The sequence below is a fragment of the Coregonus lavaretus genome (assembly GCF_964263955.1).
Source record: "Coregonus lavaretus genome assembly, chromosome: 23".
Lineage (NCBI taxonomy): Eukaryota > Metazoa > Chordata > Actinopteri > Salmoniformes > Salmonidae > Coregonus > Coregonus lavaretus.
Window position 1 is genome coordinate 18,605,960 of NC_140010.1, and position 25,550 is coordinate 18,631,509.

Genomic DNA, 25,550 nt, shown 5'->3' on the forward strand with positions numbered 1-25,550 from the left:
AGCACCTTTGGCAGTGATTGCAGCCTTGAGTCTTCTTGAGTATGACGCTACAAGCTTGGCACACGTGTATTTGAGGATTTCTCCCATTCTTCTCTGCAGATCCTCTCAAGCTCTGTCAGGTTGGATGGGGAGCGTCGCTGCACAGCTATTTTCAGGTCTCTCCAGAGATGTTAGATCGGGTTCAAGTCCGGGCTCTGGCTGGGCCGCTCAAGGACATTCAAAGACTTGTCCCGAAGCCACTCCTGCGTTGTCTTGGCTGTGTGCTTAGGGTCGTTGTCCTGTTGGAAGGTGAACCTTTGCCCCAGTCTGAGGTCCTGAACGCTCTGGAGCAGGTTTTCATCAAGGGTCTCTCTGTACATTGCTCCATTCATCTTTCCCTCAATCCTGACGAGTCTCCCAGTCCCTGCCGCTGAAAAACATCCCCACCGCATGATACTGCCACCATCATGCTTCATTGTAGGGATGGTGCCAGGTTTCCTCCAGACATGACCCTTGGCATTCAGGCCAAAGAGTTCAATCTTGTTTCATCAGACCAGAGAATCTTGTTTCTCATGGTCTGAGAGTCCTTTAGGTGCCTTTTGGCAAACTCCAAGCAGGCTGTCATGTGCCTTTTACTGAGGAGTTGCTTCCATCTGGCCACTCTACCATAAAGGCCTGATTGGTGGAGTGCTGCAGTGATGGTTGTCCTTCTGGAAGGTTCTCCCATCTCCACAGAGGAACTTGGTCACCTCCCTGACCAAGGCCCTTCTCCCCGATTGCTCAGTTTGGCCGGGCGGCCAGCTCTAGGAAGAGTCTTGGTGGTTCCAAACTTCTTCTATTTAAGAATGATGGAGGCCACTGTGTTCTTGGGGACCTTCAATGCTGCAGCCATTTTTTGGTACCCTTCCCCAGATCTGTGCCTCGACACAATCCTGTCTTGGTGCTCTACGGAAAATTCCTTCGGCCTCATGGCTTGGGTTTTGCTCTGACTTGCACTGTCAACCGTGGGACCTTATATAGACAGGTGTGTGCCTTTCTAAATAATGTCCAATCAATAGAATTTACCACAGGTGGACTCCAATCAAGTTGTAGAAACATCTTAAGGATGATCAATGGAAACAGGATGCACCTGAGCTCAATTTCGAGTTTCATATCAAAAGGTCTGAATACTTACGTAAATACATTATTTGCTAAAATTCCTAAAAACCAGTTTTCGCTTCGTTAATATGGGGTACTGTGTGTAGATTGATGAGGATTTTTATTTATTCAATTCATTTTAGAATAAGGCTGTAACGTAACAAAATGTGGAAAAAGGGAAGAGGTCTGAATACTTTCCGAATGCACTGTATGCCTGCCCATATCATAATCCCACCATCACCATAGGGCACTATGTTCAAAACATTGACATCAGCAAACTGCTCACCAACACGACGTCTGCCATCTGCCCGATACAGTGAAACCGGATTAATCCGTGAAGAGCACACTTCTCCAGCGTGCCAGTGGCCATCAAAGGTGAGCATTCCCCTACTGAAGTCGGTTACGACACCGAACTGCAGTCAGGTCAAGACCCTGGTGAGGATGACGAGCACGCAGATGAGCTTCCCTGAGACGGTTTCTGACAGTTTGTACAGAAATTCTTCAGTTGTGCAAACCCACAGTTTCATCAGCTGTCCGGAAGGTTGGTTTCAGATGATCCCGCTGGTGAAGAAGTCGGATGAGGAGGTCCTGGGCTGGCGTGGTTACATGTGGTCTGCGGTTGTGCAGCCGGTTGGACATACTGCCAAATTCTCTAAAATGACATTGGAGGCGGCTTATGGTAAAGAAATTAACATTCAATTATCTGGCAACAGCTCTGGTAGACATTCCTGCAGTCAGCATGCCAATTGCACACTCCCTCAAAACTTGAGACATCTGTGGCAAAACTGCACATTTTAAAGTGGCCTTTTATTGTCCCCAGCACAAGGTGCACCTGTGTAATGATCATGCTGTTTAATCAGCTTCTTGATATGCCACACATGTCAGGTGGATGGATTATCTTGGCAAAGGAAAAATTAGCTTTTTGTACGAATGGAACAGTTCTGGGATATTTAATTTCAGCTCATGTAACATGGTGCGTTTATATTTTTGTTCAGTGTACATCAGGACGTCATGAAGGTTTCAGTTTAAAATAATTATCTGTTATGAGTGGAGCAGGACAGTATAGCTGCAGAGATGCATTAGTAGAGTAGGGTCATATGCAGGTCACCCACCTATACAGCCGCTGGGGTTCTCTGTTGCTAGGTTCCAGTAGAGCGGTTTACATGTATCACACAGGGTTCCATCCACATTGGGCAGGCAGCCACAGGAACCCTATATCAGGACGACACACACGCGCAAACACAGACGCACACACACAGGCAGACAGACAGACCAAGGATCATTTAGCTATTCGATTTTGAATTTTAAGACCCCTTGAAGTATAAAATGATTTGATTTGTAAAAACGTTCTGCTATCTCTAAGGAGACAGATTGGGGGAGTCCAGGGGGTGTACTACTTGTACATCAAGCTGCCTCACACTACACAAAGAGGAGATAGGTTCCTGCCGCATGGGCCGTTCTGGCTCAGACAAGGCAACTTACCTACAGCATATTGGCGACCACTGTTTAAAAGTAGTAGATGTGCTTTAATGCGGAACAAAAGCCTACATCTAACGTAAAATGTTTCAATAACCAATGGTAGTGATGTTTTCTTTCCAACAAAACATTTCACACAAAGCAACCCCCCGCTTTTTCTCTTGTAGGTACTCCCATTACCTCAGCTAATAAAACTATAAAGATGATATAGAACGGAGAAGCTCAGAGTGGGCCATGTTGGGGGAGGCAAAAAAAACTCAAAGTAAAGATTTCTCAGTCAGCCTTGTTGTGGGAGGCATAGGCTACATACCGTTTGTGGATCTGCTGTGGTGACCTCTGACCCTGCTGGGTTACACTGGCTGATAAAGGCTGGAATAGAGGATGTAAAAACGTCTGTAAAAACTTCACCCAAATTGTTATTTTATGCAGAGGACAGACAGCTGTGCTCCAGGCATACATGTACAAAACAGTACTTTGTTGGCAAGGTCACACCAGGGGTGACTGAAGTAACTTATATCACTAGGATGGATATGAAAACAATCTCTACAATAATCAATCTTACACGTTGAATAACCACATTGAGACATTGTAGCCTAATATTTGGTCAAACACCCCCCCACCCCCCGAAACACAAACATTGAACCATCTCCCGTGGGGATGGCATATCTTAAGACCAGCTCTACCTACACATCACAAACATGGTTTAGGTTATAGGTAGTCAATGGAATTGTTTAGAGAACAGAGCCTGTCGTCTTATGGTAACACATCCAGTTTCTACCAAACACCAAATAGGTGTCCGGAATTATTGGATCCCTTGATAAAGATGAGCAAAACGACTGTATAAAATAAATAATATAAATACTGAGCTATGTTGTTTGCCAAACTTTTTGGGGTATTTTATTCTTCCATACTAATACAATTGCTCAGAGAAAGAGATTTTGTTTAACAAGTAATACAAATCTCAAAAAGATAGGTGTAAAAAATATTGGGTCCCCTGTTTTCAATAGTCCAGCACCTTCCTCTTGCGAGGATAACGACACTGAGACATTCCTTCATAAATAATATTTCCAGATTCTTGATATCCTTTGTCTGCACTTATGGACTGCCCTCTTCAATTCAAACCACAGGTTTTCAATGAGTGTGTAGTCAATTAACAATTTCTTCGTGGATTTTGATGTGTGCTTGCGGTTATTGTCTTGCTGGAAGATTTCAGTCCTGGCAGAGGCAACCAGGTTTTGGGCTAAAACGTCCTGGTACTTAGTAAAGTTCATGATGATATTGACCTTAACAAGGGCCCCACAAAATCAAAATTTTGCAATGGCCATCTCAGTCTCTATACTTTAACCCCATTGAAAAACAGTCCATAAGCGCAGACGAAGGATATCAAGGTTCTGGAAAGATTTTGTATGGAGGAATGGTCTAATATCCCTCCCAATGTGTTATCCAAGGCTCAGTGTCGTTATCCCCGCAAGGGGAGGGTGCTGGAGTATTGAAAACAGGGGATCCACAGGGATACTGGCCCCTGTTTCTCCAATGCTTGCCACAGTTGTATCAAGTTGGCTGGATGTCCTTTGGGTGGTGGAGCACTCTTAATACACACAGGAAACTGTTGAGCGTGATAAAACTTGCACCTGCCTGGCACCTACTACCATAGTTGTGTCAAGTTGGCTGGATGTCCTTTGGGTGGTGGACCATCAGGAAGTGTATAGGCGATGTTGTTCCCACTGTGACTATTAAAACCTACCCAAACCAGAAACCGTGGATAGACAGCAGCATTCGCGCAAAACTGAAAGCGCGAACCACCGCATTTAACCATGGCAAGGTGACTGGGAATATGGTTGAATACAAACAGTGTAGTTATTCCCTCCGTAAGGCAATCAAACAAGCAAAACATCAGCACAGAGACAAAGTGGAATCGCAAATCAACGGCTCAGACACGAGACGTATGTGGCAGGGTCTACAGAAAATCACGGATTACAAAGGGAAAACCAGCCACGTCGTGGACACCGACATCTTGCTCCCGGACAAGCTAAACACCTTCTTCGCCCGCTTTGAGGATAACACATTGCCACAGATGTGGCCCGCTCCCAAGGACTGTGGGCTCTTGTGTTCCATGGCCGATGTGAGTAAGACATTTAAACGTGTTCACCCTCAAAAGGCTGCCGGCCCAGACGGCATTTCTAGCCACGTCCTCAGAGCATGCGCAGACCAGCTGGCTGGTGTGTTTACGGACATAATCAATCTCTCCCTATCCCAGTCTGCTGTCCCCACATGCTTCAAGATGGCCACCATTGTTCCTGTACCCAAGAAAGCAAAGGTAACTGAACTCAATGACTATCGCCCCGTAGCACTCACTTCTGTCATCATGAAGTGCTTTGAGAGGCTAGATAAGGATCATATCACCTCTACCTTACCTGCCACCCTAGACCCACTTCAATTTGCATACCGCCCCAATAGATCCACAGACGATGCAATCGACCTTCCACTGCACACTGCCCTATCCCATCTGGACAAGAGGAATACCTATGTCAGAACGCTGTTCATTGACTATAGCTCAGCCTTCAACACCATAGTACCCTCCAAGCTCATCATTAAGCTTGGGGCCCTGGGTCTGAACCCCGCCCTGTGCAACTGGGTCCTGGACTTCCTGACGGGCCGCCCCCAGGCGGTGAATGTAGGAAACAACCTCTACTTCGCTGATTCTCAACACAGGGGCTCCACAAGGGTGCGTACTCAGCCCCCTCCTGTACTCCCTGTTCACCCATGACTGCGTGTCAACGTAGACCTCCAACTCAATCATCAAGTTTGCAGATGACAACAGTAGTAGGCCTGATTACCAACAATGACGAGACAGCCTACAGGGAGGAGGTGAGGGCCCTGGCGGAGTGGTGGCAGGAAAATAACCTCTCCCTCAACGTCAACAAAATGAAGGAGCTGATCGTGGACTTCAGGAAACAGCAGAGGGAGCACGCCCTTATCCACATCGACGGGACCGCTGTGGAGAAGGTGAAAAGCTTAAAGTTCCTCGGTGTACACATCACGACAATCTGAAATTGTCCACCCACACAGACAGTGTTGTGAAGAAGGAGGCTGAAGAAATTCGGCTTGGCCCCTAAGACCCTCACAAACTTTTACAGATGCACAATTGAGAGCATCCTGTCGGCCTGTATCACCGCCTGGTACGGCAACTGCACCGCCCGCAACCGCAGGGCTCTCCAGAGGGTGGTGCGGTCTGCCCAACACATCACCGGGGGCACACTGCCTGCCCTCCAGGACACCTACAGCACCCGATGTCACAGAAAGGCCAAAAAGAAAGAATCTAGTGAGGTAGAGGTTACCTGAACATTGTGGAAAGCGGAGGCCTGACCCAGCACAATGATCACACTGCTGTCCCACCACCCCAGGGCGACACAGACACTGGCCTGATACTGGGTTACACATGGGGTCATAGGAACCCTCCCCAGAACACTGGCAGGCTGGGGAGAGAGAGAGACACAGAGAGAGGGACTGTGAGATGTTTCATGAGAGAATGAGATGGCGTAGCGTTCAAATCAAATGCCTCTAATAGCGCAGATCATAGTATATCTGCAATATGTATCCTATAAAGACAGGAATGCGCTCATGTTTAAATGGATCAAGTCTATATGGGTCAGCTTTGCTTTCAGTGCTTTGTTTTGTTCAGACAACCATGGGTAAATCATAGAAATAGAATGACTAGATAAGACAGATTTTATTTATGTGGGGTAAACCAGTGTAAATGCCAGCATGGGCTTTAAGGGTCATTGTGGGAGAATTAAGCCCTGTGAGACTATACACAGTTTGTCCATCAGCAGCAGCTAGGTCATGTAAAGGTTGATGTGGGCAAATCAGTGTCTGCAGTGCAGTAGCCCTCCCGTGGGTGTGGCCAAAACGCACTGGCACAGTCTGGGTATCCATAGTAACCAGGGGCACACTGGTCACATTGCTGTCCCACGTAGTTGGCATGGCAATGGCACTGTCCGTTGGGCCCGCAGACTCTATCAGTCACACCTGCACCGTCACAACGACACACTGTCACTGTGAAAAGAAGTGGTGGGAAAGAGATTACTGTTTCCGTCTACTACAGGTTGATTTTGTCAATAATGAAACAAAACAATTGATTAATCTTGAACTTTGGTGGGGTCATGTTTTGGTGTAAAATGAACTTCAAATAGGTTACGTTTTATTTATTTATTTCTCCCAATTTTTTATATCCAATTGGTAGTTACAGTCTTGTCCCATCGCTACAACTCCCATACGAAGGTCGAGAGCCATGCGTCCTCCGAAACATGACAATGCCAAGCCGCACTGCTTCTTGACACACTGCTTGCTCAACCCGGAAGCCAGTTGCACCAATGAGTCGGAAGAAACACTGTACAACTGGCGACCGTGTCAGCGTGCATGCGCCCAGCCCACCACAGGAGTCGCCACTCGGGAGGCCCCAATAGGTCACGTTTTGAGAATGAAAATGGTTGATCTATTTGAGAGTGAGGTCAGCGACCTCAATATATCCAGTGGGTCTGTCATATCATATGACCACATTTACCTCCACTTCACAAAGTAGTTTAGGTTATAGGTATGCCAATGAAATTGTCTAGTGTGCAGAGCCCGTGGACTAAGAGGGTATACCTGAACACTGGGGAAAGCGGAGGCCTGACCCAGCACAACGATCACACTGCTGGCCCACCACCCCAGGGCGACACAGACACTGGCCTGATACTGGGTTACACATGGGGTCATAGGAACCCTCCCCAGAACACTGGCAGACTGGGGAGAGAGCGAGGCACAGAGAGAGAGACTGTGAGATGTTTCATGGGAGAATGAGATGGCGTAGTATTTCAAATCAAACGCTTCTGACGGCACAGATCATACTCAATCTGCAATATGCATCCCTTAAAGACAGAAATGAGGCCACACTGGAATGGGTCAGTGTTGCCTTGTTGCTTTCAGTGTATTGGTTAAGATAACCATGGGTCAACTATAGAAATAGAATGACTAGATTAGACAGATTCTATTTGTATGGGGTAAATAAGTGTGAATGACTGTGTGGGGCTTTACGGGTTATTGTGGGAGAATCAAAGTATGTAGCTCTACAACGGTGTTTCCCAACTCCAGTCCTCCAGTACCCCCAGCACACATTTTTGTTGTGGCCCCGTACAAAAACAATTGATTCAACTTGTCAAGGGCTTGATGATTAGTTGACAAGTAGAATCAGGTGTGCTTATGGGGCCACAACAAAAATATGTACTGTTGGGGGTACTGGAGTAGGGAAACACTGAGGAGGCTACATTATGCCCTGTGAAACTATATGCATCAGTTTTTCATCAGCAGAAGCTTGGTCATGTGAAGGTTGATGTGGGCGAATCAGTGTGTGCAGTGCAGTAGCCCTCCCGTGGGTGCGGCCAAAACAAGAGGGTGAAAAAACGCACAGGAACAGTCTGGGTATCCATAGTAACCGGGGGCACACTGGTCACATTGCTGTCCTATGTAGTTGGCACGGCAACGGCACTGTCTGTTGGGCCCGCAGACTCTGTCATTCACACCTGCACCGTCACAACGACACACTGTCAATGTGAAAAGAAGTGGTGGGGAAAAGATTACAGTTTCCGTCTACTACAGGTAGATTTTTGTCAATAATGAAACAAAACAATTGATTAATCTTGACCTTTTGTGGGGTCATGTTTTGGTGTAAAATGTACTGAAAATTGTTGATCTATTTGAGCTGTGGTTTGGTGAGAGGGAAAGGTTCCACACCTTGGCAATTAGGGAAGGTGTGGTGTCCTGGTCGACAGCGGTCACATCGCTGGCCCTCCACCCCTTCACGGCACATGCAGCGCCCTGACGCATCACACAGCTCCAGAACTGATCCGCGTCGGTCACACAAACACTCTGAACACACACATACACAAAAAAATACATCAGTCATTGCAGACACACTCTCTGAATGTACATAAACACAGAAGACACATTTCATCACACAACACCAGAAAAGTTAGATTTAGGATCAATATATAATGGGAAGCCCCACAGGCTTTCCCACGACATGTGTCATTGGCAATGGGCCCTTCTTTAGCACAGTTTAACAGCAAGAAATTACTAATGCGTCTCAGTTTAACCATATCTACACTGTGGCACTGACTGTGCCTCTGGTGGCACTGAGTGGTGACAGACTGGCCAAGCCAGGCCTGGCTGGTGGTTGTACTGGGTACATGGGCATTGGGCACCAGAGAATAGCTCCATTGTTTTTTTTGCCCCCAAGCAGCTCGCTCTTTAACATTAAAAACAGCCCTCAGAAGGTTACAGATTAAATTCCTTCTCGGTCAGGACACTGGATGAAAGTAAATGATTGTTGTTGCCCACATTCCCAGACAAACAATGAAAATAAATATTTGAGACAGACAGAGTAAAAGTTTTTCAAATAAAAACAAGCTATCTTTCCAATCTGGCATTTTCCTCCAAGTTGATCCCAGCGAGAGAAAAAACAAAGTCAAGCGGGAATTTGGGAGGGGACCGTTCATAGCTATTAATAGAATGTCTGTTAGTTTCTCCCTGAACCATCCCAGCTGACCAGTGGCATCATGGGAAGAAGGCATGCTGGCAACCATCAGGGAAGAGAGAGCACTTAACCTTCAGAATCCCATTAAAGAAAACATATTGATATTCCAATGTCAGGATCTTGAAATAATCAGATGAGTACACAGTGCAGTTGACATTTAGTGTTATCACACACACACACACACACCTTTGACACAAAGTAAACCCATTTTGATTGAGTGGTCCCCTAAAAGGTCTAGGCATCCTCTGTTTTATGACCTGTCCTGTCCATATATAACTCAACAGCATGGCCCACAAAAAGAGTCTGAGGCAGTGCTCTCTACAGGCAGGACATCTCAAATAGAGAGAGAGAGAGAGAGAGAGAGAGAGAGAGAGAGAGAGAGAGAGAGAGAGAGAGAGAGAGAGAGAGAGAGAGAGAGAGAGAGAGAGAGAGAGAGAGAGAGAGAGAGAGAGAGAGAGAGAGAGAGAGAGAGAGAGAGAGAGAGAGAGAGAGAGAGAGAGAGAGAGAGAGAGAGAGAGAGAAAAACACAGAGACAAAGAGACAGAGAGAGATTCTCAGCCTCACTCCCTTAGGTGTCAGGAGCCCTACTGCCTTACAGGAGTCAGAGCTGAGGCGCTGTAAAAGCTGTTCGTATAGCGTAGTGTAGTCTAATCACACTCACGTTGACAGCTGGGTGGTCCGAAATAACCAGCAGGGCAGGCAGTGGGCCCTGTGGAGCGAGATGAAAAGAGGGATGGGGAAGGAGAGGGAGAGGGAGACACAGAGACAGAGTGAGAGTGAGAGAGAAAGAGAGAGAGACACAGAGACAGAGTGAGAAAGAGAGAGAGGGGGGCAGGGAGGGAGGGAGAGGGAGAGAAAGAAGTGTTACACTATAAAGAAGGAGACAAACTCATCAGATAAACAAGACCATTATCAGAGTGATCAGACTAACATATACTGTAACGAGGAAACATGGGTAGTTTATGTGGTCATGTTTTGTCTTGATATAAAATGTATGTTAGATTACATTACACTGTGGTTATATTATAGCATAATGTGTACAACACTTACCCACTATATGGCCTGCATGAGATTTAGTGGTGGGCTGATAGATTGGATATCCTGATTGAAAAGAAAAGCATAAAATCAATTTCAAAACCATGAACATCTACAGCAGTTTGTGTGCTGTGCTCTACCCCAGTAATCTTGTAATCTACTAAGAGCTAGTATGAAAATAAATTGTATTGAACACCCCATGAAAATGCAAAATACTGCAACATAATTTGAATCAGACTGATTCATGAGCTTTAAGACAAAGACCAAAAAGAAAACCTCCTGGCAAATAGAGATAGTATCGATGGATAGCAGCCAACCCCAAAGAGACAACAACCTGACTTAGTTACTACCAGGGAGTCTGTCTACATGTTTAGACTGCTCTTGGAGCACTCACAGCCTCCAAGAGATAAATCCTGCTTTTAATAATCACATCCAGTAATAAATCTCTGTATTGTATTAATAAAATGCCAACCCAAATTCCTCATTCCACATTAAATATTTTGTTTATATGACAAGGGAAAGCTAACCACCTGGGGTCGATTACTCACTCAGAGTTTCTGTATAAAACCTCTGTATAAAGGTTGACATGAAAGGTTCAGTTAATGATTTGTGTCTACCATAGCTAAATCAACGGGGCAATCAAGACATGTATACAGACCCTTTTGTTTTTACTGTGGAAGGCATGATTAGACTATTGGGATGAGTAGGGTGGTTGTGGAATGTAGCCAGGACAACATCATGTTTCACTTTTCTATGGGATTGGACTGTTCCAGATAACAGCAGTTAAACAGATTCCAGATTTACAATGTCAGTAAACAGTGAGGAGGAGTGAGGAACAGAGGGCATCTTCGAGATGACACTGTCCTTGTTAATACAGCAACTGTGGAAAGACATGAAAGTGCGCATGAAAGTAACATATCTTACTCAACTGTGTTCTTAATAAGGACTTGGGCATTTCAGAAAATAGACAAGCTACTTTGGGAGAATAGATAGACAGTACAGTATAACTGCCAAACTCTCTCACAAACACATAGTGTGACACATGGTGTTTGCTGTGACAAGTCAATGTGGAGACGTCCTAAAGTAAGGGCTTGTCAATCATGGCTTTTGGTCTGACACCATGTGAAGCACGAGGAATGTTCTAAATACAGAGTTGAAACATGACCTTATGCATCATCACGCACTGACACAATATCTAAAAGGTAAATAATCAAAACAACTCAACCTAAAGACAGGCAGGGTGCGGCGTGTGTCTGTGTTGACATGCTAAGGTGAAGGTATAACAGAATGAGGAGAACGTGGTAAAGGATTGATATTTGATTTCCTCTGAGAGTATGTTGTACCAGTACTGAAGCCTTTGAAGGAGTAGCCTTCACTGTAATTTGTATTAATGTATTTATTGTGTGTTTATATATCTAGGATCTTAAAATGAAATTCATTATTACATGCGAATCCAGTTAATTTATATTTTCCAATCAACTCAACCTTCACCTGTTTGTGTGAATGTACAGTATTTCGAACATTCCTCGTGCTTCTCATGGTGTCAGACCAAAAGCCATGATTGACAAGCACTTACTTAAGGACGTCGCCACATTGAATGCAGAATGTCCCTTTAATTGTCAGTTGACTTCTTGTGAGCCTTTCTAATTAGCTAATTGCACACACCTGTGGCCTCCTGTTTCAAGTGCTCGGTTTCTTTAAATGGAGGATAATGTTCAGTGTGAGGAGGACTGCTGGTATGTCATGAAAGTTCTAAGAAAAATAGCCTATCACCATTTCTGTCTCATCAATGTGAGAGGGCATCGGCCAGCTTTCTCACACAGCTCCACAGAAAACATATCCTGTGTACTTGATTTTTTTTCTTTAGATCTGAGCATGTTATGTAGCAATGAGGTCAATTAGCCTTCTTCAGATCCCAACTCTTCACTACATTCTGCATGTATAGTAAAACTTCCTCTGAGGTCAAAAGCAGGACAACCTCAATTAAGAGCTTCTGAAGGAGTTGCCTCCCCATCTGGGTCCAAATGTACACCAAGCAAGGGCATGGCACTATTATACCACTTCTTATTTGTTATTCATTCATTCGTTTGTTCATTCTCTCACTGGTCATTCATTCATTTATTTGTTGTTCGTTCATTCGTTCGTTCATTCGTCCGTCTGCCCCTCAATCCATCTGTCCATTCCTTTCATTCCTCTGTGTACAACATATTTTCCATCCCAAATAATTCCTTTATACAAGTAATTTGTACGTCATCTTAAATTAGGAGAGTTTACGTACTGATGCACTGCGGGTAGCCATAGTAACCATCTGCACAGCGTTCACAGTTGTTTCCCGTGAATTCTGGCCGGCATCGACAGCGTCCTGTCCCAATCTCACAACCTGCAGTAGTCCTCGCATCACACCTGCAGGCTGTAGTCACACACACACAAACATTCATTGGAAAAGACTGCTCTTGCTGCTTGTGACATACAGTGCATTCGGAAAGTATTCATACCCCTTGACTTTTTCCACATTTTGTTACGTTACAGCCTTATTCTAAAATTGATTAAATTGTGGGGGGTTTTCTCATCAATCTACACACAATACCCCATAATGACAAAGCAAAAACAGGTCTAGAAATGTTTGAAAATGTATATATATATTTTTTAAACCTGATTTACATAAGTATGCAGACCCTTTACTCAGTACTTTGTTGAAGCACCTTTGGCAGCGATTACAGCCTCAAGTCTTCTTGGGTATGACGCTAAAAGCATGACACACCTGTATTTGGGGAGTTTCTCCCATTCTTCTCTGCAGATCCTCTCAAGCTCTGTCAGGTTGGAAGGGGAGCGTCACTGCACAGCTATTTTCAGGTCTCTCCAGAGATGTTCGATTGGGTTCAAGTCCGGGCTCTGGCTGGGTCACTCAAGGACATTCAGAGACTTGTCCTGAAGCCACTCCTGTGTTGTCTTGGCTGTGTGCTTAAGGTCGTTGTCCTGTTGGAAGGTGAACCTTTGCTCCAGTCTGAGGTCCTGAGCGCTCTGGAGAAGGTTTTCATCAAGGATCTCTCAGTACTTTGCTCCGTTCATCTTTCCCTCGATCCTGACGAGTCTTCCAGTCCCTGCCGCTGAAAAACATCCCCACAGCATGATGCTGTCACCACCATGCTTCACCGTAGGGATGGTGCCAGGTTTCCTCCAGACGTGACACTTGGCATTCAGGCCAAAGAGTTCAATCTTGGTTTCATCAGACCAGAGAATCTTGTTTCCTTTAGGTGCCTTTTGGCAAACTCCAAGTGGGCTGTCATGTGCCTTTTACTGAGGTGTGGCTTCCGTCTGGCCACTCTACCATAAAGGCCTGATTGATGGAGTGCTGCAGAGATGGTTGTCCTTCTGGAAGGTTCACCCATCTCCACAGAGGAACTCTGGAGCTCTGTCAGAGTGACTATCGTGTTCTTGGTCACCTCCCTGACCAAGGCCCTTCTCCCCCGATTTCTCAGTTTGGCCGGGCGGCCAGCTCTAGGAAGACTCTTGGTGGTTCCAAACTTCTTCCATTTAAGAATGATGGAGGTCACTGTGTTCTTGGGGACCTTCAATGTTGCAGAAATGTGTTGGTACCCTTCCCCAGATCTCGGAAGCTCTATGGACAATACCTTCATCCTCATGGCTTGGTTTTATTGCTCTGACATGCACTGTCAACTGTAGGACCTTATATAGACAGGCGTGTGCCTTTCCAAATCAAGTTGTAGAAACATCTCAAGGATGATCAATGGAAACAGGATGCACCTGAGCTCAATTTCTAGTCTCATAGCAAAGGGTCTGAACACTTATGTAAATAAGGTATTTCTGTTTTTTTACTTTTAATACATTTGCAAAAATTTCTAAAAACCTGTTTTTGCTTTGTCATTATGGGGTTTTGTGTGTAGATTGATGAGGACAATTTTTTATTTAATCAATTTTAGAATAAAATTGTAACGTAACAAAATGTGGAAAAAGGGAAGGGGTCTAAATACTTTCCGAATGCACTATATACGACAACAATCAAAGAAAATGATGATGGAACTAACAAGCTTTCACGGTCTGTGTTTTCCCAAGTAAACACCTTCCGCTGTTAAGTTCATATAAGGGCTTAGAAGCATTTCCTACACATGCAATGCATTATTTTCTCATTCAGTCTGACATCAAAATGGAAATGAAATGAACATACTTTGTGGGCATAAACAGCTCAATGGTGACGTCAGGAATGTGTTTTGTCAATCTCCTGCAAAAATGTCCCTCAGTCAGCTTATAGCATCCTGTTAAGTCTTCCATCGTGCAGTATATTTAGGCAAAAAAAAAACAATGATCTAAAATGCATTTGCATGTAATTTCCCTCTCTGGATATTGGTATGTGCTCCTCAAATTCCGTTTCCCCCAGCGGGAAGGTGGTGTGTTCAGAATGTAAGATTTTTTTCATGAATTAATGAATTCCCATGAGTATAAAAAGGGCTATGCATGTAATTGAACACTACACCCACCAAGGTCAGCTTTAGTTTCACATCTCACTGGGTTTGTTTCTCAGTTGAGAACGTACTCGTGTATTACTTGTTGAGTACTCCCTGTAGTCTCTTACTGTGCATCTGTGCAAGTTGGCGTCGTAGGTATTTAGACATGAGAGGTCATAAGTTCCAACCACCTGCTCACTCTGCTCCAGCTCCTTCAAGTTGGATGGGTTCCGCTGGTGTACAGCAATCTTTAAGTCATACCACAGATTCTCAATTGGATTGAGGTCTGGGCTTTGACTAGGCCATTCCAAGACATTTAAATGTTTCCCCTTAAACCACTCAAGTGTTGCTTTAGCAGTATGCTTAGGGTCATTGTCCTGCTGGAAGGTGAACCTCCGTCCCAGTCTCAAATCTCTGGAAGACTGAAACAGGTTTCCCTCAAGAATCTCCCTGTATTTAGCACCATCCATCATTCTTTCAATTCTGACCAGTTTCCCAGTCCCTGCCGATGAAAAACATCCCCATAGCATGATGCTGCCACCACCATGCTTCACTGTGGGGATGGTGTTCTCGGGGTGATGAGAGGTGTTGGGTTTGCGCCAGATATAGCACTTTCCTTGATGGCCAAAAAGCTATATTTTAGACTCATCTGACCAGAGTACCTTCTTCCATATGTTTGGGGAGTCTCCCACATGCTTTTTGGCAAACACCAAACGTGTTTGCTTATTTTTTTCTTTAAGCAATGGCTTTTTTCTGGCCACTCTTCCATAAAGCCCAGCTCTGTGGAGTGTACGGCTTAAAGTGGTCCTATGGACAGATACTCCAATCTCCGCTGTGGAGCTTTGCAGCTCCTTCAGGGTTATTCACATTTTAGTCATTTAGCAGACTCTTATCGAGAGCGACTTACAGTTTAGTGAGTGCATACATTATACATATTATTTACTTTTAATTTTATTTTTCGTACTGGCCCCCCGTGGGAATAGAACCCACAACCCTGGCGTTGCAAACGCCATGCTCTACCAACTGAGCTACATCCCTGCTGGCCATTCCCTCCCCTACCCTGGACGACGCTGGGCCAATTGTGCGCCGCCCCATGGGTCTCCCGGTCACGGCCAGCTACGACAGAGCCTGGAATCGAACCAGGATCTCTAGTGGCACAGCTAGCACTGCGATGCAGTGCCTTAGACCACTGCGCCACTCGGGAGATACGCTTTGTTGCCTCTCTGATTAATGCTCAGGTTTGTTGTGGTACCATATTCTTTACAATGGATTTAATGGTGCTCCGTGGGATGTTCAAAGTTTTGGATATTTTTTTATAACCCAACCCTGATCTGTACTTCTCCACAACTTTGTCCCTGACCTGTTTGGAGAGCTCTTTGGTCTTCATGGTGCCGCTTGCTTGGTGTTTCTCTCTCTCTCTCTCTCTCTCTCTCTCTCTCTCTCTCTCTCTCTCTCTCTCTCTCTCTCTCTCTCTCTCTCTCTCTCTCTCTCTCTCTCTCTCTCTCTCTCTCTCTCTCTCTCTCTCTCTATATATATATATATATATATATATATATATATATATATATACACACTACTGTTCAAACGTTTGGGGTCACTTAGAAATGTCCTTGTTTTCGAAAGAAAAGCAAATTTTTGTCCATTAAAATAACATCAAATTGATCAGAAATACAGTGTAGACAATGTTAATGTTGTAAATGGCTATAGTAGCTGGAAACGGCTGATCTTTAATGGAACATCTACATAGGCGTACAGAGGCCCATTATCAGCAACCATCAGTCCTGTGTTCCAATGGCACGTTGTGTTTGCTAATCCAAGTTTATAATTTTAAAAGGCTAATTGATCATTAGAAAACCCTTTTGCAATTATGTTAGCACAGCTGAAAACTGTTGTGCTGATTAAAGAAGCAATAAAACTGGCCAACTTGAGACTAGTTGAGTATCTGGAGCATCAGCAATTGTGGGTTCGATTACAGGCTCAAATTGGCCAGAAACAAATCACTTTCTTCTGAAACTCGTCAGTCTATTCTTGTTCGGAGAAATGAAGGCTATTCCATGCGAGAAATTGCCAAGAAACTGAAGATATCGCTGTGTACTAGTCCCTTCACAGAACAGCGCAAACTGGCTCTAACCAGAATAGAAAGATGAGTGGGAGGCCCCGGTGCACAACTGAGCAAGAGGACAAATACATTACAGTGTCTAGTTTGAGAAACAGACGCCTCACAGGTCCTCAACTGTCAGCTTCATTAAATAGTACCCTCAAAACACCAGTCTCAACGTCAACAGTGAAGAGGCGACTCCGGGATGCTGACCTTCTAGGCAGAGTTGCAAATGGTCACAAATGGTTTACAATCTCAAATTGAAGCGTCGTCTTCCTTGAAATTACAGTATTTGGTTGAATTATGAGAACATTATACTAAAACATAAGTTTCATATGAATGTCATCTCATCTGAGGTGTTAGATGCAGAGGAGGGCTAACAGGGTGACTATGGGAACACAGTTTTACTATTGGTCTCGTTACTTCACTCCAGAATAACCCAGGTCAAGCTCTCTCTCTCTCTCTGTCGGTCTGTGCCCCCTTTCATGCTGATGCAACATTTAACAGGAAAGACTTCAAGTTTAAAATAGGAGGGCTGTATTTTTTCTCTGGGTTCTAGACTTGAGATGAGAATGAGATGTGACGCATCTTCCATCTACCGACCTAGGAAGATTTTGACTTCTGACAGCTACAGTATGCAGTATATATGCTGCATTGACAACGATTATGTATTATTACACAGATCACGAACCACAGGCCCTTATGAAATTCACGTATGATGTACCAAATACGCATTAATATCTGCATTGGAATCCACTGTGTTGTAGCCACTTCATGACGTAGGCCTATGTTATGAGCAGAAAAAATTCAATGCTTTTTCATCAAGCCTTTTTTGTGACAACAGTAAAAACCTGTCTTAAAATATTCTGACTTGTCATTAATTATTTATTCCTAGACATAGTGGAAATACCTCATATTCAGAGTCAGACTGTGACCATGATGACAGCTGTGTGGCTCTGCCAGTGTTTAGAGCTTTGAAGTGGCAAATAGTCTATTTTTCTCTCATTTTGTCATCCTGCTGAATCCATCCTAATGGTTCTTCCATGACCTTCGCTGCCATCTGTTGCTATACAGCTACTTTGGTTAGAGCAGTACATTAATCACACTGCAATTGGCCCTCATTTGGAGTTAATGGGTGTGTATTCACACCACACAGTGCAAAGGTATATTACATTAATGAACTACTGAGCACTGGTTTACATATGCTCGGACAGAATGAGTGACTAATTGGTCGAGGTAGTATCGAATAAGGAAAACAGCAATTGTCCCTAACATGTCACCATATACAATAACATGTCTTCATATATTGTACAATAGGAGTCCATGGGAGTTCAGTATCAATGATCCCCATTGTTTCAAAGCATCGAGGGCAACCATTTTAATTCCATCGCCTCTCAAAACCCAAACACAACTAGCAGCTATTTATGTGGCGAGGAGGAACAACAACGTACTATGCTAGCAATGTAAACAAGTATGGCGCTGAATTTAGCAACAATACAAGTGGCTAGTGCTAGTGGTTGGTGCCACTGTGTGTGCGTGCGTGCGTGTGTGTGTGCGCACGTGTATGTGTCTGACAGACACAACACAGAAGGGGACAAAGTTTATTTTCCATTTTGGTCTTACGTATTAGTCACAGGTCAGAAACCAAGCTACACTAGCTCTTTAGTAAACATTAATACCCCAAATATTTGATATACTGTAACTAAATGTGATATTTTTACATCATTAGAAGGCACTTGGGAACAAAGGAAGACACTAAGGCCATAGAGAAAGGACAAACTGAGATATACAGTTTGAAGAGGAGAAGGAAGGGTCTCACTCACGTATACATCCACTGTGAGACTGTGGAGGTACTCCATGGGGTCTGTAGAATCCATCAGCACAAAGCTCACAGTTCACCCCCGCCGTGTTGTGCTAGTGAGAGGGAAATAGACAGTGATATCAGACAAACATCACACAACACACTCCTGTCCTACTTTACAGTGAATGGAGTGACTGGGTCAGAGGGACACGTTTTGGAGGGCAACTAAGGTTCCTCTAAAGCAAGAAGACAAAAGTTTTCTAAAACTATAGATAAATGTTTGTACCAAACGCACCTTACAGTTGCTAATCTATCTGTTTGCATTTGGTACCTTATCCTCTTTCACACTGAGCGTGCACGCAGTGTAGATGGCTTGTTTTAACATGCTTCCTGCAAGGGTATTTTAGTCCCAAATTATAATAGTGCATCTCATTATTGTTGTTGAGAAAAAGTACTTTGTCTTGGGAGATTTAGACAAAATGAGCTGGCTGACATCTTGTTTGATTTGGAAGACATGCCAATGCCTGCACAGAGAGGGATTTCTCTTCATGCCGTTTGCACAAGGAGTTCAATACAGAGAATATCCACCGTGTGTACGTTGACTTAAAGTTGATCCGTGCTTATTGAAATGTCCATTACAGACCTCCATGCCTGCTGCTAGATCTGGGTCATGTTCATTAGGGCACAACATAGCAAAACGTTTTGCAATGTCACACAACAATCCATGTGTTTTTTTATTGGACAAATGCTGCTAACAGATCTGTAACCACTTCCTGTTAAATGCGGAATGAGGGTGAGCTCAATTTGTTGTTTTGGGAAGTTTTGAAAGTCTATTGAAAATGTTTGGTTACTAGTTAGCTACCTTTTGAGACTGGATCCCGTGACACGGTTGGTATCAGTTGCTGGGACTGCTACTATCTATCCAGTGATCCTGCCGAGCAAGGCGCTGTTTGGCGTAGCAGCTAACCTAGCTGCTAGCTAGCTGCCTATCAAGCTAGCGGGGTTTTCTTGCAGCACGCGACGCGGTTAGCCATTGTGGCTGGGACAGCGGATTGTCCCGGGCTTGTGGCTGTCCAGACCCCTGCTGTTTGTTGTTGTTGTTGTTGTTTTCAATCTTCCTTGCGACCTGCCCTGTCTGGAACTGCGAGGAGTATCAACGTAACCTACGTTGTTACCATGACAAAGACCAAAGCCGGCGGGTGTACCGTTGAGGACAGTGGTGTCTCTCTATCACAGGGGAAGGATCATTTGAACAAATAAAAAGAGTTCTACAAGCAGTTGTTACAACAACAAGAAAATAGCTTCAAGTGTTTTGTCCAAATACTGGTGGAGTCAACTAATAAAATAATGGACAACCTGACTAGAGAGGTCCCGGACCTGAAGAACAGTTTGCAGTTCTCCCAGGGTCAGCTCGATGAGTTTAAACAGGAGAACGGCAAGATGACAGCAATTTGTAAGTCATTGAGCGAGGACATCAGTTCTGTATGTGAGTCCATGATAACAATGACGGAGAAATCTGATTATCTTGAGGGACAATCAAGGCGGAATAACATGGTTGTGGACAGAATCGCAGAATCTCCACTTGAGACCTGGACGGAGTCGGAGGTCTCATGTGAGGGAAATGATCTCGGAGAAACTAAAGATGGACCACAGGAAGATTGTGGTGGAGCGCGCCCACAGGACTGGAAAACCCACCACCGGCCCAGGTGACAGTAGTCAAGTTCCTGAGATTCAAGAACAAGGTAGTCGTTCTAAAAAGAGCCAACAACTTGAGAGGAATGTATTTCTTCCTCAACGAGGACTATCCTGAAGCTGTGCGCCAAAAGAGGAAATAACTTATCCCAGCCATGAAAGCTGCCAGAGCGCATGGGGACATTGCCTACATCCGCTATGACAGGCTCATTTTCCACCCTCCCTCCCAAAAGCCTGGAAGGGATGAGAGAGCCAAGCCTATGGGTTCGTAGCTTCAATCCCGCAGCACACACACACACAAACACCAACTAATTAATGGATTGTAGAGATTTTTTTTTATTGATAATGTAAAATTAACAGCCATACAGAAAGACTCATGTGAAGGTGAAATTACAGAGGAGGAACTTCTGGATGCAATTAAAGACTTCAAGTCCGGGAAAACTCCAGGGTTGGATGGCATACTAGTCGAGGTATACCAAACCTTTTTTGATATACTCAGAGGACCGTTATTAGCATGTTTTAACCACTCCTATGTAAATGGTAGATTATCAGACACTCAAGAAGGTGGTCTGATTTCATTATTACTGAAACAGGATACAAGTGGAAAATATAAAGATCCAGTCCATTTTAAAAAATGGAGGCCCCTTACACTTCACTGTTGTGATGCAAAAATTCTAGCAAAATGTATAGCGCATAGAATTAAAAAGGTATTGTCGGACATTATTCATTCTAATCAGACAGGTTTTTTACAAGGACGATACATTGGAGATAATATAAGGCAAGTACTAGAAACAATAGAACACCATGAAAAATCAGGGAAACCAGGCCTGCTATTCAAAGCAGACTTTGAAAAGGCCTTTGATAAAGTACGACTGGGGTTTATATATAAATGCCTGGAGCATTTCGATTTTGGAGAATCTCTTATAAATTGGGTTAAAATCATGTATACTAACCCTAGGTGTAAAATAGTAAATAATGGCTATTTCTCTGAAAGATTTAAACTGTCAAGAGAAGTGAAACAAGGTTGTCCACTATCGGCATATCTATTTATTATGGCCATCGAAATGTTAGCTATTAAAATCAGATCCAACAATAATATCAAGGGATTAGAAATCCAGGGCTTAAAAACAAAGGTGTCATTGTACGCTGATGATTCATGTTTTCTTTTAAATCCACAACTTGAATCCCTCCACAGCCTCATAGAGGATCTAGATACATTTTCTAACCTCTCTGGATTACAACCAAATTATGATAAATGTACTATATTACGCATTGGATCACTAAAACATAAAACATTTACATTACCATGTAGTTTACCAATAAAATGGTCTGATGGTGATGTGGATATACTCGGAATACATATCCCAAATTAAATAAATTATCTCATTCCAATACATTTTATTAGAAATAATAGCAAAAATAGATAAGATCTTGCTACCATGGAAAGGTAAATACCTGTCAATTTGTGGAAAAATCACCCTGATTAACTCTTTAGTATTATCCCAGTTTACCTATTTGCTTATGGTCTTGCCTACGCCTAGCGAACAGTTTTTTTTTTTATATATGAGAAAAAAATATTCAATTTGATTTGGAATGGCAAGCCAGACAAAATTAAACAGGCCTATTTATATAATGAATATGAATTCGGAGGACAGAAATTATTAAATATTAATGCATTAGAACTATCACTAAAAGCTTCAGTCATACAAAAGTTATCCTTAAATCCGAACTGGTTCTCTAGCATATTAGTAAGATTGTCTCACCCAATGTTCAAGAATGGCCTTTTTCCCTTTATTCATATTACAACCTCTCACTTTCAGTTATTTGAAAAGGAAATCATCTCCCAAATATCACTATTTCTAAAACAAGCCATAGAAAGTTGGTTGCAATTTCAATTTAATCCTCCAGAAACTAATAATGCTACAAATATTGTGGTTAAACTCAAATATACTAATTGATAAAAAACCATTATTTTTTGACAGAATGTTTAAAAAAGGTATAATCTTCGTAAATGATATTATCGGTAGGACTGGTGGAGTTATGTCGCACATGCAGCTAACAAAAACATATGGAAATGTCTGCTCTACCCAAAATTACAACCAAATAATTGCAGCATTACCACAAAAATGGAAGAGGAAAGTGGAAGGGGGAAAAAGTAAGGAACTTGTCTGTCGGCCCTGCATTAAAGAACATAATTGGTTAAAGAAAATTGTGATGAATAAAAAAGTATACCAGTTTCATTTAAGTACTCCTGAGTGGCGCAGTGGTCTAAGGCACTGCATCGCAGTGCTAACTGTGCCACTAGAGATCCTGGTTCGAATCCAGGCTCTGTCGCAGCCGGCCGCGACCGGGAGACTCATGGGCGGCGCACAATTGGCCCAGCGTCGTCCAGGGTAGGGGAGGGAATGGCCGGCAGGGATGTAGCTCAGTTGATAGAGCATGGCGTTTGCAACGCCAGGGTTGTGGGTTTGATTCCCACGGGGGGCCAGTATATAAAAAAAAAATGTATTCACTAACTGTAAGTCGCTCTGGATAAGAGCGTCTGCTAAATGACTAAAAATGTAAAATGTAAATGTAAGGACCAAATGATTGACAGCCGTCCCATATAGATTGCAAAATAGTTGGGAAGAGATTTTTGACGTACCGATTCCATGGCATAGTGTTTATGAACTGATACGCAAAACGACGCCAGATTCAAAACTTATAATTTTTCAATTTAAATTATTATATACAATTATTGCTACCAATAGAATGTTATTTATATGCAGGATACAAGCTCTTCAGACTTTGCTGCGAAGAGACAGAATCATTAGATCATTTGTTTTGGTACTGTCCATTTGTAGCTTGTTTTTGGACACAGGTCCAGGAATGGCTAAAGGATTGCAATATTTACCTGGAGCTAACCCTGCAGATAGCACTACTGGGTGATCTGAAAAGCCATAGTCAATCAATCAATAATATAATAATACTTTTAGCAAAAATGTTTATTTTCAATTTACAATCTGTAGAAACAATGAGAATAGAAGGGTTCAGAACTTTTGTAAAACATCACAGTACAGTTGAAAAATATATGGCAAATAGAAATCCAATATGGATGGTGTTAGGAGATAGATGGGTGGTATTGCATGGAGTTGAAGGATGGGACTAATAACAACAACAAATAACAACAACATAACTAATGTAAAGCATACTGTGTCCATAATAAGTATATTGGTTATAGGTTGAGAGCAGAGTTAGAAAGTTGAGAGCATAGTTAGAAAGATATGGCATATAGAAGCAAACCGGATGGACATCATGAAAATGATCGGAGAGGTTGAGGGTAGAGGAAGTTCAGGAGCAAAAACAAACTAAATATAATTATTGTAAAATTGACTATGTCCATAAAATGTATATACAGTGAGGGAAAAAAGTATTTGATCCCCTGCTGATGTTGTACGTTTGCCCAATGACAAAGACAGGATCAGTCTATAATTGTAATGGTAGGTTTATTTGAACAGCGAGAGACAGAATAACAACAACAAAAAATCCAGAAAAATGTATGTCAAAAATGTTATAAATTGATTTGCATTTTAATGAGGGAAATAAGTATTTGACCCCTCTGCAAAACATTACTTAGTACTTGGTGGCAAAACCCTTGTTGGCAATCACAGAGGTCAGACGTTTCTTGTAGTTGGCCACCAGGTTTGCACACATCTCAGGAGGGATTTTGTCCCACTCCTCTTTGCAGATCTTCTCCAAGTCGTTAAGGTTTCGAGCCTGACGTTTGGCAAATCGAACCTTCAGCTCCCTCCACATATTTTCTATGGGATTAAGGTCTGGAGACTGGCTAGGCCACTCCAGGACCTTAATGTGCTTCTTCTTGAGCCACTCCTTTGTTGCCTTGGCCGTGTGTTTTGGGTCATTGTCATGCTGGAATACCCATCCACGACCCATTTTCAATGCCGTGGCTGAGGGAAGGAGGTTCTCACCCAACATTTGACGGTACATGGCCCAGTCCATCGTCCCTTTGATGCGTGAAGTTGTCCTGTCCCCTTAGCAGAAAAACACCCCCAAAGCATAATGTTTCCACCTCCATGTTTGACGGTGGGGACGGTGTTCTTGGGGTCATAGGCAGCATTCCTCCTCCTCCAAACACGGCGAGTTGAGTTGATGCGAAAGAGCTCGATTTTGGTCTCATCTGACCACAACACTTTCACCCAGTTCTCCTCTGAATCATTCAGATGTTCATTGGCAAACTGCAGGCGGCCCTGTATATGTGCTTTCTTGAGCAGGGGGACCTTGCGGGTGCTGCAGGATTTCAGTCCTTCACGGCGTAGTGTGTTACCAATTGTTTTCTTGGTGACTATGGTCCCAGCTGCCTTGAGATCATTGACAAGATCCTCCCGTGTAGTTCTGGGCTGATTCCTCACCGTTCTCATGATCATTGCAACTCCACGAGGTGAGATCTTGCATGGAGCCCCATGCATGGTGTTTCTTCCATTTGCGAATAATCGCACCAACTGTTGTCACCTTCTCACCAAGCTGCTTGGCGATGGTCTTGTAGCCCATTCCAGCCTTGTGTAGGTCTACAATCTTGTCCCTGACATCCTTGGAGAGCTCTTTGGTCTTGGCCATGGTGGAGAGTTTGGAATCTGATTGATTGATTGCTTCTGTGGACAGGTGTCTTTTATACAGGTAACAAACTGAGATTAGGAGCACTCCCTTTAAGAGTGTGCTCCTAATCTCAGCTCATTACCTGTATAAAATACACCTGGGAACCAGACATTTTTCTGATTGAAAGGGGGTCAAATACTTATTTCCCTCATTAAAATGCAAACTAATTTATAATATTTTTGACATGCGTTTCTCTAGATTATTTTGTTGTTATTCTGTCTCTCACTGTTCAAATAAACCTACCATTAAAATTATAGACTGATCATTTCTTTGTCAGTGGGCAAATGTACAAAATCAGCAGGGGATCAAATACTTTTTTCCCTCACACACACATATATATATATATATATATATATATATATATTTGCGAGAGAAAAAAAACATATGGGGGATTGGAAGTGATGCAGACAATTACATTGATGGAAGTTACAATCTATCTGCAATATTAAACCTGATCTACCCCCTATTAAAAAAATACATAAAAATATATATATAATTAATGGGCTGCTGAATGTATATTTGTTTTATCTTGCTTTGTTTGCTCTTTTCCATATTATCTCTATCTCTGATAAGCTACCCAGGAAAATAATGAAAATAGCCCATATTAATATATGTAGCATAAAAAAAAGGTTCATGAAATCA

The 25,550-nt window shown here is 43.2% G+C and overlaps 1 protein-coding gene across 1 annotated transcript in view; it reads right to left on the reverse strand.

Annotated features, from left to right (window-relative positions):
- LOC311098986 (laminin subunit alpha-3-like) overlaps positions 1–25,550 on the reverse strand; it is a 132,517-nt gene that overhangs the window by 62,005 nt on the left and 44,962 nt on the right. The window contains exons 9-19 of the mRNA XM_084139565.1: positions 18,586–18,676; positions 12,480–12,611; positions 10,217–10,267; positions 9,828–9,875; positions 8,365–8,499; positions 8,040–8,174; positions 7,240–7,377; positions 6,508–6,648; positions 5,931–6,068; positions 2,903–2,961; positions 2,229–2,328 (exon numbers count right to left, since the gene is read on the reverse strand). Coding sequence (XP_083995691.1) covers positions 2,229–2,328; positions 2,903–2,961; positions 5,931–6,068; positions 6,508–6,648; positions 7,240–7,377; positions 8,040–8,174; positions 8,365–8,499; positions 9,828–9,875; positions 10,217–10,267; positions 12,480–12,611; positions 18,586–18,676 — 1,168 coding nt within the window. The remainder of the gene's footprint in view (positions 1–2,228; positions 2,329–2,902; positions 2,962–5,930; positions 6,069–6,507; positions 6,649–7,239; positions 7,378–8,039; positions 8,175–8,364; positions 8,500–9,827; positions 9,876–10,216; positions 10,268–12,479; positions 12,612–18,585; positions 18,677–25,550) is intronic.